The 13223-nt window shown below is 39.4% G+C and overlaps 1 protein-coding gene across 1 annotated transcript in view; it reads left to right on the top strand.

Annotated features, from left to right (window-relative positions):
- C9H10orf67 (chromosome 9 C10orf67 homolog) overlaps positions 1-13223 on the top strand; it is a 96385-nt gene that overhangs the window by 44120 nt on the left and 39042 nt on the right. The window contains exon 8 of the mRNA XM_070471865.1: positions 7573-7638. Within this exon, the coding sequence (XP_070327966.1) occupies positions 7573-7638 (66 nt within the window). The remainder of the gene's footprint in view (positions 1-7572; positions 7639-13223) is intronic.

The following is a 13223-nucleotide window of genomic DNA, read 5'->3' as shown; positions in this document are numbered from 1 at the left end:
GTTAAAAATGAAATCTTAGCTTTCTAGTTTTACTTAATAACCTGCAAGGGCATCATGTCAGTTTATGTAAATAATTTCTCCAGTTTCTCAGTCTGTGCTATCACTGGTAAAGATGAGTCGGACAAGTTTACTCTTTTCTGGGAGGAGTTCAAGGAAATTTAAAAAAGTCCCACCATTAAGGCATCAATTAGAAAGAAACATCCCCACTGAGTGGCTGGTCATACTTTGTATGATCTCAAGTATTCTGATTAAATGCTGCCTTCATTCTCTAGACCTGCACTGCCCAGCGTTAGCCACATGTGGCTATTGAAAGCCTATGTCTAGTGCAACTGAGAAACTGAATTTAAATTATGTTTACTTTTAATTTTTAAATTTCAATATAAAATATTGATATTTGTTTCAGTTACTGAAAAACTTTTATGTATATTTTGAATAATTTGAGCATGTGAATGTACATTTCTATTTGTAAATTTTATGAAATCTAAATGCAGATCAAGTATCTGCCATAAAATTTTAGGCTTCAAATTGAGATGTGCTCTAAATGAAAAATACACACTGGATTTCAAAGAGTCAGGTGCTGTAAGAAATGTGAAATATTTTGCTAATGATTTTTAATATTGATTATTATATATTTAAGTTATTTTGCATAGCTATTGGTATAAATAAAATATATTATTAAAGTTAATATCACCTTTTTTTACCTTTTTAAGAAAGGTGTTTAAAATTCAGTTATATATATGACACATATTTTTGACAGTTTTGTTCTAGACATATATAGCAAATATGTAGTTTGTTTGATTGTATATTTTATCCTGTCTCCCTTCTTTTTTCCTTTATATGCACTGGGCCTCCACACAGATGTTGAATGTAGGCATGATTTGGTTTTGAGCAGGAAAAATCTAGACCCTTGGGTCTCTGTTCCATTTCTGACTCTATAGTTACTTGGGCCAGTTTCTCATTCTCCTTCTTCCTGAGTCTCACAGGCTTACCGTGTGGATAGAATGAGATAATATACGTCAAAAGGCTTTGTCAATTGGAAAGCAGACCAGGAATTGTTGACCAAAATGAGAGCTAATATTTACTGGTTTATTTCCAATATCCTTCATTAAATCAATTGATTCAGCAATGTTCATTAGATGCCTTTTAGTGCCAGACACTGCTTAGATACAGAAATTTTATACACACGTACACACAAACACACACACATGGGCTTGTTGTGAAAGAGATCAAATCTAGAGAGAGAGAGACAATAACCACAGGAGAGTGTGATGGGGCTGTAATAGATGTATGTACATAAAGAAGAGATGCCTTCATGGCAAACAGATGGGGAAACAATGAAAACAGTGAGAAACTTTATTTTCTTGGGCTCCAAAATCACTGCAGATGGTGACCGCAGCTGTGAAATCAAAAGACACTTGCTCCTTGGAAGAAAAGCTATGACCAACCTAGACAGCATATTAAAAAGCAGAGACATCACTTTGCCAACAAAGGTCCATCTAGTCAAAGCTATGGTTTTTCCAGTAGTCATGTATGGATGTGAAAGAAAGAAAGTGAAGTCGTTCAGTCGTGTCCGACTCTCTGCAACCCCATGGACTGCAGCCTACCACCCTCTCCGTCCATAGGATTTTCCAGGCAAGAGTACCCAGGGATCGAACCTGGGTTTCCCGTATTGTAGGCAGATACTTTACCGTCTGAGCCACCAAGGAAGAGTCTCGTATGAATGTGAGGGTTGGACTATAAAGAAAGCTGAGTGCTGAAGAATTGATGCTTTTGAGCTGTGGTGTTGGAGAAGACTCTTGAGAGTCCCTTGGACTGCCAGGAGATCGAACCAGTCAATCCTAAAGGAAATCAGTTCTGAATATTCATTGGAAGGACTGATGCTGAAACTAAAACTCCAATACTTTGGCCACATGATGCGAAGAACTGACTCATTGGAAAAGACCCTGATTCTGGGAAAGATTAAAGGTGGGGAGGAGAAGGGGACAACAGAGGATGAGATGGTTGGATGGCATCAGTGACGTGATGGACATGAGTTTGAGCATGCTCCGGGAGTTGGTGATGGACAGGGAAGCCTGGCATGCTGCAGTCCATGGGGTCCCTAAGAGTTGAACATGGCTGAGCGACTGAACTGAAAATTGACCTGGAAGGTTCTAGAAATGCTTCACAAATTGTTCCAGAGCTCTCTCCTACTCCTTCTCTTGAACTGATTCCAGGTGTTTAGGGTTTCCCTGGTGGTTCACATGGTAAAGAATCTGCCTGCAATGCAGGAGACCTAGGTTTGATCCCTGAGTCAGGAAGATCCCCTGGAGAAGAAAATGGCTACCCACTCCAGTATTCTTGCCTGGAGAATCCCATGGACAGAGGAGCCTGATGGGCTACAGTCCCTGGGGTTGCAAAGAGTTGGACACGACTGAAGCAACTTAGCATGTATACATGTAGGAAGGTGGAAGGCTGCATACAGATGTGAATGCGTAAAGTGTAAGTTACCCCCGTGGAACTCTGGTGTGGCTGGAGCAAGAAGTGGGATCTAGTGAGACCACGTGGTGAGATTTGTGTGAGTACAGGAAGAGAGGGGAGTCTGGGGTGTGAGGAAGGAGTGAACAGAAACCAGAAGAGCATACAGGAGAGCTCAGAAGCCTTTGGATAAGCTACATGTTCCCCTTTGCAGCCCGCTCTCAGCTTGCAGTCGTGTCTGACTCTTTGTGATTCCGTGGACTGTAGCCCACCAAGCTCCTATGTCCATGGGGTTTTCCAGGCAGGAATACTGGAGTGGATTGCCATTTCCTCCTCCAGGGGATCTTCCCATCCTAAGGATCAAACTGGCATCTCCTGTGTCTCCTGCATTGGCAGGCAGATTCTTTTACCACTGAGCTACCCGGGAAGCCTTTCATCCCTGGATACAATTAAAAATGAGTTGAAAATGGGACTGCAACACTGTTAAGATTCAGCAGCTTTTATGTTTAAATTTTAGTAGTCAAATGACAGCTGAATCTGTTTCAGCTGTGGCTACAAGATGAATTTCCTTCTGAGAGGGGACAGACCAGCAGTCAGAGATTATATCCCAGGTGTGGCAGTGTCGGGATACAGGGCAGCGTTGGTTGCTATGGGGATGGTTGGGGGCACAGCCAGTCTGAATCATAAGAGATTACGGAAGTTCAGAGGAAGGGCACCGAGCTGGCCCTCAGAAGAAAGGTTAGAGTTCGCCAGGAAAGGGTGAAAGGGAGAGAAGTGGGAAGAGCCAGAACACGTGTAGGCGGGAAGGTACGTGACTGATTACAGCGGGAGGATGTGTGGGAACAGGGGTGGCTAGAAGCAGGGCACGTGGCTGAGGATTGTTAACGCATTTTGGAGGGAGTGTGAGTTGCCTCCTAAGTGAATGGGGCGTCTTGGACACTGGGGCAGGATAATTCGTGTTTCAGAGAAAGAACGAATGGAAGAAAGGAAAATCCAGGGCCAGAGAGACACCAATTAAAGATTTCTTGTATAAACCAGGATAACTTAATAGAAAGTCCCGAAACAGGAAGAAGACAGTGACACGGGGATGAAGAAGCAGGTAGATGAATTCGAGAGATGATTAGGCAATAAAAGCCAGGGCCTTTGATAAGATTGAAAGTGGGAGAGATAAAGGAAGAGAAGTGGAAAGTTGACACTCAGATGAAAATGAATACAGTGGTAGAGCAGCAGAGAGTGGATTTCATAGAAACCAAGCAAGAGGCTTGAGAGTCCCTTGGACTGCACAGAGATCCAACCAGTCAATCCTAAAGGAAATCAACTCTGAATAATCATTAGAAGGACTGATGCTGAAGTTGAAGCTCCAATACTTTGGTCACCTGATGCAAAGAGCCAACTCATTGGAAAAGACTCTGATGCTGGGAAAGATTGAGGGCAGGAGGAGAAGAGGGTAGCAGAGGATGAGATAGTTGGAGTCAGTGGACATGAATTTGAGCAAACTCTGGGAGATAGTGAAGGACAGGGGAGCCTGGGCTGCTGCAGTCCGTGGGGGTTGCAAAGAGTTGGACACAACTTAGCGACTGAACAACAACAACAAGGCAAAAGGCTCAAGAAGAGAGGATCCATTCAGCACTTCCCAGAGGCCAGATGTGCAAAAGACTAGAAATGAAAAATTGGATAATTAGCTTTGGCAATTAAAATGACCCTGGTAAGTCAGTTCAGTTCAGTCACTCAGTCATGTCCGACTCTTTACAACCCCACAGACTGCAGCACGCCAGGCCTCCCTGTCCATCACCAACTCCCAGAGTTTGCTCAAACTCATGTCCACTGAGTCAGTGATGCCATCCAGTCATCTCATTCTCTGTCGTCCCCTTCTCCTCCTGCCTTAAATCTTTCCTAGCATCAGGGTCCTTTCCAGTTACCCTGGTAATTAATGAGGTCATTTTACTGGAACATGGTAGTAACTGAGGAATGGAGTGAATGCAGACGTGGAGACAGTGTGCATGGGCAGCTTTCTAGAAGTTTGATAGTGGATGGCCAAAGAGAGGTCAGAGAGTGGTTGGAGGGGAATGTGGGCTTGAGGGAGGAATTTTTTAAAGGATGAAGCTAGAGAATTTTTAAGTGACATCAGTGGAAAGAAGAATGAGCGGGTAAAAGTACAACAGAGAGAAGAGATCACTGATAAAAGACCCAAGGAGGCAGAAAGGCTTGGGGCCAGTGGCTTTGGTGTTTGCCAGTAATTGATGCCCGTTGGAAACTTAATGACACTTCTTTTCAGACCAAGGTATAATAACTCAACAAAAAATCTTTTCCTTTCCTTCCATTTCTCATTCCTTTACTTTCTCTAAACCTGCTGTTCAGCCTTTCACATCTTCAACAACACCACCACCTCCCCTTCTGAGGCTCTCATGTACCCGGACCCAACTTTCCCCAACCCTGCCATTGGAGACAAACGGATCCTTGCCTTTAGGTGACATTGCATGATGGTTCTGGGATTTTAACTCAGAGTCACTGCTCCCTCCTTCTACCCATCCTTTTACTTGGATCTAATTAGCACCCTTTGACAAAAACACATTTTATTATTCAAGTTTGCAATGTTATGTTAGTTTCTGCTGTACAGAAAAGTGATTCATCTATACATATATATATTCTTTTTCATATCCTTTTCCATTGTGGTTTATTGCAGGATATGGAATAGAGTTTCCCGTGCTATTCAGTAGGACCTAGTTATCTATCCTCTTTATATATAGTCATTTATATCTGTAATCAGCATCCTTTCTAACCACCAGTGCCTCTCTTCCCATCATTACTGCTTTCCCCAGTTGCATTCCTCTGTGCTGTTCTCTAATTCACAGAGAACACAGTAGACATGTGGGTTTTTTCACCTCTGCACTCTCTTGCTTACCCTGTCACTTAGCCTAACCTCTTTTCCTTCTCATCGGAAGAGGGAACCTTCCTCTTTGCCCTGACCCATCCTTCCACTTACTTGCCTGACTCCATCTTCTCCTTCCCTCTCTTCTGAGACCTTTCTTCATCAGCTAAACTCTCTCTCGTTCTCCCTCTCTCATGCCTTTAACCATCCCCCACTAGCCTATATACATAGCCAAGCCGTCATTCTGGGTGGTGATCCTTGACTCTGGTCACCCCTGAAGCCATTACCAGTCACTCTTCAAGTATCAACTAAAGTAAACTTGTCTATGTATTTACAAGCCTCTTCACACTGCCGCTGTTGATAAGTTCACAGTGAGATTCATCTTGCCCTCAATCGGTGAGCTCAAGAACTATGTCTAATCCTTTATTACCTTTATATGAGCCCTCAAAAATGTCTGCTGGAAAAAAAAAACATCTTTACATGTTCATCAAAGTCAGTGTCAAAACCTGATCTCCTTACTCCTCAAATCTGGACTCAGCTGTGTTTCCCACTTAAATGAATGACATTGACATCTGTCCCAGAGGACCCACTGACAGATCAAGGGTCCTTCTCTGCTTTCTTCTTTGTTTTTTTTTTTTTCTTTGGCTGCTCTGAGTGACTCGTGGGAGGGATCCTAGTTTCCTGACCAGGGTTTGAACCTGAGGGCCACGTCTTAACCTACCTCTCGTCCCTTTTCTCCACAACAGCGTTGTCACAGAGTTGGTTGAGGCCCCGTCGCTTGCCCATTTGTATAGACTCCTACTTCATTCTCCTATCTCCACTCTCCTCCCTTTCAAGTCTAGCTTCCACGCTGCTGCCGTGGTTATCTAATACCCCAGTCTCACTCACATGCTACAACCTGCAGTGCTTGCTTTCCTGTTGTCTTCAACACGACATCAGACTGTCTCAAAAGGTTCTACATGATTTTTATGTGCTGGGAGCCACCCAGCCCTTTCACATTTGCAGTCTCAAGTTCTTTCCAGAAGAACTCTCCAAAGTAGGTTTTATTATCCTAATTTTATAGATGAGAAAACAGACTTGAAGCATAGAATCACTTCACCCACACGGTGTAAGCAGCAGAGCTCTCTTTTGAACCAACTCTCGTTCTGTACTTTATGCCAGTCTGCCCTCCCCTCCTAATTGAGGTGAGCAAGGCCCCTCATAATATCACCCTGAACTTCTGCCTCCCTTTAATTCCTGCCATTCTTGTCTATATGCACCCTGGGTCCACAAACACCAAACCTTCCCCAGTTCCTACATTACTTCAGGCTTCGCTGTGGTTACTTTGCTGTCTTTATTACCATTTTCTTGGCCTTTTCCTTTCTCCAAATTGTTGAACTTCTACAGATCCTTCAAGACCTTTGCCAAATAGCCCTTCTGTGCCATTAACACCAGGGATAACCGATCTTTTTATAATTACAGGATTACCAAGTTATGTGGAGTTTTAGGCTTTTTGACTCTGAAGACTTTATGTGTTAACTTTTTTCTTACATATTACAGTCATTTTTTCACATTGTTCTCCTAGTATACTGTAGGTGTCCTAGGGAAGGGAATTGTTCTACTTCACTTCTGTGCCTCCACAGCCGAACGAAATGTCTGGCCTCTCAAAGGTGTTCCATACATGTTTATTAGATTAGTGAATATATGAGTTAATTGAATTGAATGGGTGTCAGAATGAAGGGTTGAATTTTGTCAGTATTATATACCGTACACACACTATCATTTAAAATACTGAGGCAAGTCAAGTTGGTATAAAGGCTCTACAGTATATACATTGACAGTTGTTTTCAATTGATATGAATATAGCTTGATATGTATATAAATACGGCTTGATATGTATATAAATACAGCACTAAAACCTAAAATAAGAGAAATGGTTCATATAAAGGGTAAAGCAAAATTGTTCTTTTTGATAGCAGACTTAGTTTATTATATACTGATGTCACATTTTGGGGGGAAGTAGGGTGAGAAAGGTTGTAAATAAACAAACTGGCATTCTCTGTATGTGTTTTGCCTGCTTATATAGTTAAATATTATATAATAGTATGTTATTATTACATGGTAATCTGTGGCCATTTAATTTTTGCTTTGATCCTATTGGGATCCATTTTTCTCACATTTGGAATCAAGATCTTTCACTAAATTTCATTCAAGGGGAATCTCAGGTGTTTTATTATCTTTAATCAGATTTTAATATTCTTCTCTTTCAGCTAATTGGTGGCAGAGACAGATTAGTAAGTGAGCTTGAGCTTGAAAAATCATTAGTTCAAGATATGGTAAGGGGATTTACATTATTTCTTAATAAATTTGAATCCAGAAATTTGATTATGAAAGTTTTATAAACTTTATTTTTAACTGTTTGCTGTGAACTTTTTATTTCACTTTTATCAACAGTCTAAATGCATGCATAATTATAAACATTTTAAATGATTGTTTTGTAGAAAACAATTTGAATAGTATTATCATAAATATGCTTACTATGTAGAAGAGTCTTAAACAAGAAACAGTATTACAACTTAAAGCAGTGTACAAAATTTTTGTATTTTATTTTAGGGATTTAAAAAACAAAAATGAGAGCCCAATATTTTGAAGGATTTGCTATTTTTAGTTACAAATTGCCATAAGCGGCAACAAAAAACAGCCCAGCCAGATATTTTGGCATTCTGTGTTTGTCTCATAAGAAAACACTGCCTTTTTATGTTCTTTTAAGAGAACTTTCCAGACGGCTGGTCTTTTATTTTATCAGTTGACTACCCACCCCCCAGCCCCAGGCTCCCCCCACCTCACCCCCCACCCAGCTTATGGTGTCTTACTTTGGCTTTCAAACCGATCACCACTACTATGTCTTTGTTACAGTAAACTGACTGTGTTTATTATAATCAGAAATAAAACACAGCTTGACTTGCGTTCTAAATGTGCTTGAAAAGAATATGATACTGTTTAGAAGAGAAAAGGTTGCTCATAGGAAACCAGCGCCACTGCAGATATTGAAACATTCCCTTCTTTACAGCTTGTCACACTTTGTGCCAAGTCATGACTGCTTCCCTAACTCTGTTTTGTTGCTCTCAGCACCATGTGTTTTGGGTGCCTTGTCAGAGAAATTAATGCAAAACAATGCTCTGGGATTACAATAAAGCCTTCTATGAAACCAGCTTGGGAATGCAGGCAAGGAAAAAAAGAATGATGGCTAGCAATCCACAGAAACCATGTGTGAACAAATGTGTTATTTTGAACTCTTTACTTTTTTTCTAAAATTTTTATTTTTGGGGGGTGCATAGCCAGTGAACAAATACTGCTGTGATAGTTGCAGGTGGACAGCAGAGAAACTCAGCCCTACATATACCTGTATCCATTCTCCCCCGAAACCTCCTCCCATCCAGGCTGCCACAAAACATTGAGCAGAGTTCCATGTGCTCTACAGTAGGTCCTTGTTGCTTATCCATTTTAAATATAGACGTGTGAACTCTTTGCTTTTAAATACCTGGTGTATAAAAATCATCTCTACGAATTGAATATACTTGGTCAATTTCTGCCTTACCCTCTTCTTCTGTCATTCGCCCCGCCCCAAGTCCCAGAGTTGCTTCTGAAAACAAACAACTAAATGTGTACATTGTCATTAAAATGGAAAGTGTCTTTATCGAATGAGAAGCAAACCTTAAACTGTCAGTCTGTTAGCAGTAGTAGAGAAGAAACTGAACTACTTCATCAGTGAGTTTGTGCCTATACAGGGAACAGACCCCACAGTTTGTGAATTACTTTGCCTCTTTATTTGAACTGTAAGTGGTTAACCGGTGCTATCATATTGCCCACGGGGGAACCAACTGCTTTATTTTGTTGTTTAGAAGTTTAGAAGTTGAACAGCATGCTTGTTGCCAAGCAGCAAGATCTTGCATTGCAAACCTCATGACAGCACAAGAACCTCCAGCATGTTCAGAACTGGTCTGGAGGGTCATTTTTTTCAGTAGAGTGAGTGCACTTCTCATGATTGGGTTTCCATGGCATACCTTTGGGCCCAACAAGTTCACTATTTGACACTCCCTCCCCCTAACCAAGGGATTCTGTTGTTCACTTGGAGGGAGACTGGCTTTGTGGCTATCTGAACCCCACCCCGCCCCCCAGAAATGGAGATTTGCAATGGGGGCCAGATGGATGAGTGGGAGAAGGTAGAGTTGACCAGAGTCATTTTGCAAAAATTAAAAGACTTTCTCCCTCCCTTGTCTGTTAATGTTTTCAATACCATTTATGTTCTGACCTTTTAAGAGCCTAGTTTAAAAGTCAAAGAGCTTGTAGTAAAAAGGCAGGATTGATATGTATAGGTAAGCAATAAAGTATGGATGATGTACCCTTGGATTAGCTTTAGAAGAGAATATGAAATAGTTTTGAATCTTTCTATGATTCCTATGCTCTATGTCTTTTATTTATCCTTGGTTTGTTCCAATAGAGATATAACATAATATTGGTTTATATATATTTGTTTCAGGAATATAACATAATATTGGTTTCAGGAATACAGCATAATGATTTGATATATGCATTTATTGCAAAATCATCAGCACCATAAGTCTAATTAGTTAATATCCATCATCACATAAACTTACACCATTTTTTCCTCTTGTGGTGAGAACTTAATTTATTCTCTTAGCAACTTTCAAATATACAAGATAGTATTGTTAACTAGAATCACCGTGCTGTACATTACATCCCCAGGACTTATTTATCTTATAACTGGAAGTTTGTACCTTTTGACCTCCTGCACTCATTTTGTCCACCACCTTAGGCAACCACCAATCTGTTCTCTCTATGAGTTTGGCTTTTTTTTGTTGTTATTAATCTATGTTTTTAAAGGTTCCACATATAAGTGAGATCATGCAGTATTTGTCTTTCTCTCTCTGACTTATTTCACTCAGCAAAATGCCCTCTAGGTCCATCCATAGTGTCTCAAATGGCAAGACTGCTTTCTTTTTATGGCAGCATAATATTCTGGTATGTAAATATACCACATCTTCTTTGTCCGTTCATCCACTGATAGACTTTTAGGTTGCTTCTGTGTCTTAGCTGTTGTAAATAACAGTGAACATGGACTGCATATATCTTTTTAAGATAGTGTTTTGATTCCTCTGGATAAATATACAGAAGTGGGAATGCTGGATCATATGATAGTTCTGTTTTTAATTTTTTTGAGAAACACCTCTGTATTATTTCACATAGCAGCTGCACTAATGTATGTTTCCACCAACAAGTGCACAAGAGTTCCCTTTTCTCCACATTCTTGCCAACACTTGTTATCTCTTGTCTTTTTGGTGACAACCATTCTAACAAGAGGGAGATGCTCTCTAATTGTGGTTTCAATTCATATTTTCTTGATGATTAGTGATGCTGAGCACCTTTTCATGTATCTGTTGACCATTTGAATATCTTCTTTGGAAAAACATCTACCCAGATCATCTGCCCCTTTTTTAATTAGATTATTTGTGTTTTTGCTATTGAGTTGTATGAGATCACTTTGTATGTTGAATATTAACCCCTTGTCACATATACGATTTGATATATTTTCCCCCATTCTGTAGTTTGCCTTTTCATTTTGTTGGTTGTTTCTTTTGCCATGCAGAAGTTTTTTAATTCAATGTAGTCCCAAATTGCTTATTTTTTCACTTATGCTTTAGAAGTCATATTTTTTTAAAAAAACGCCATTGCCAAGAGCTATGGCAAGAAGATTTTCCCCTATATTTTCTTCTAGTTTTATGTTTTCCTGTCTTACATTTAAGTCTTCATCCATTCTGGGTTAATTTTGTTAGTGGTATAAGATAGAGGTGTAGTTCTATTCTTTAATGTGTGACTGTTCAATTTTCCCAGCACCATTTATTGAGAGATTGTCTTTTCTCCATGGAATTTCTTGGCTGCCTCATCAAGTATTAGCTGACCATATTCTTGATGCTGTTCCATTATGTCTGTTTTTAATCCTACTACCATACTGTTTTGACTCTATAGCTTTATAATATAGTTTGAAATCAGGAGGTATGATTCCTCTAGATTTACTCTTCTTCCTTAGGACTGCTTTGGTTGGGGGGGGGGGGGGTACTTTGTGGCTCCATATAAATTTTATGATTGTTTTTTATACTTCTGTAAAAAGTGCCATTGAAATTTAATAGAGATTATATTGACTATGTAGATGGCTTTGAGTAGTATGGACATTTTAACAACATTAATTCTTACAGCCCATGAACATGAAGTTTCTTTCCCTTTACTTGTATGCTCTTTGATTGCTTTCATCAATGTCTTGTAGCTTTCACTTGCTTGGTTACATTTATTCCTAAATATTTTACTGCCTTTGGTGATATTGTAAATGAGATGCCTTTCTTTTTACTCTCACAGTTAATTTGTTGTTTGTGTATAGAAATGCTACTGATTTTTATATGTAGATTTTGTAGATTGAACTTTCATTTATCCTGAAGCTAACAGAAAGAAGGTCCTTATCAGAAAACTACCATAACTGAACTCTTACCCTTAGCTAATTTTCCATCTGTTTCATCTCAGTGTGCCTTATTTCTAGGAAACAATCCAGACTTCAGATAGAAAGGAATTATGATGCCAGGGCACAGCTCTGACTTATCTTTGCAGTGGCCTTGATCTCATAGCGGGTTCCTTGTTGCCCAAGTTCCCTCTGAGACATGCTTCAAATCTGTCTGTTACGTGTAACATGCCAGTATTTGGCCATTTAACTAGAAAAGGCATATTTTGGTAACCCAGTCTTTTACTCTTATAAAATACATGGCTGATTTTCTCTGCCTTGGAGCCATCACACATTTCCAATGGAAATAGATGAGTTGTTGACCCAAGGGGAGGATCTTTAGTGGTTATCTTATGTCCCACTGTGGTATGTTGACTGTGGGGTCAGATAACTTGTCTCTTTAATTCCTGGGTCTTCTGATCAGGACAAACTTACTCAAGGAGCTTCATCTGCACTTAAACCTAATTTATGTAATGAGATCTTGATCTCAAGCAGATGCTGTCAGAGGATGAGATTTTTTGAGGCCTTGAATGAGGATGAATGTATTTTGCATATGGTAAAAATGGAAAATTTTGGAGCCAGAGGACATATATATATATATATAAAGCATTGAGAAAGTCCAATATACTTTTATGATAAAAGCTCTCAGCAAACTGGGAATAGAAGGAAACCTTCTAAAGTTGATCACGAACACCTATGAAACATAACTGTTAGTATATTTCATAGTGAAAGGCAATGTTTTAAGTCTAAGGTGAGAAATGAGACAAGACTCTGTTCCTATAACTTCCATTAGACATTGTTATTTAGGTCCTAGCTAGTACAATACTCAAGAAAAAAAAATAAATGGCATACAGATTAGAAAGAAAAAAGTACAACTGTTTTTATTCCCAGATAACCATGATAATTTATATAGGAAGTCCAAAGGAATCTACAAAAACCTACTAAAATTAGAAATTAGTAAATGTGAATTTAGCAAGAATGTGAAGATCAAAATAATGTGTTTCTATATACTAGCAATGAACAATCAAAAACTAAAACTTTTAAAAACTTGATTTATGAAACTGTAATCAGAAATCTTCCAGCAAACAAAAGCCCAGGACCAGATGACTTCACAGCTGAATTCTACCAAAAATTTAGAGAAGAGCTAACCACCTATCTTACTCAAACTCTTCCAGAAAATTGCAGAAGAAGGTAAACTTCCAAACTCATTCTATGAGGCCACCATCACCCTAATTCCAAAACCAGACAAAGATGCCACAAAAAAAAGAAAACTACAGGCCAATATCACTGATGAACATAGATGCAAAAATCCTTAACAAAATTCTAGCAAACAGAATCCAACAACATATTAAA

Source organism: Odocoileus virginianus, chromosome 9 (assembly GCF_023699985.2).
Source record: "Odocoileus virginianus isolate 20LAN1187 ecotype Illinois chromosome 9, Ovbor_1.2, whole genome shotgun sequence".
In the NCBI taxonomy this organism is placed as follows: domain Eukaryota; kingdom Metazoa; phylum Chordata; class Mammalia; order Artiodactyla; family Cervidae; genus Odocoileus; species Odocoileus virginianus.
Note: the sequence above shows the minus strand (reverse complement) of the source record. Positions and strands in the feature narration are given on the sequence as shown.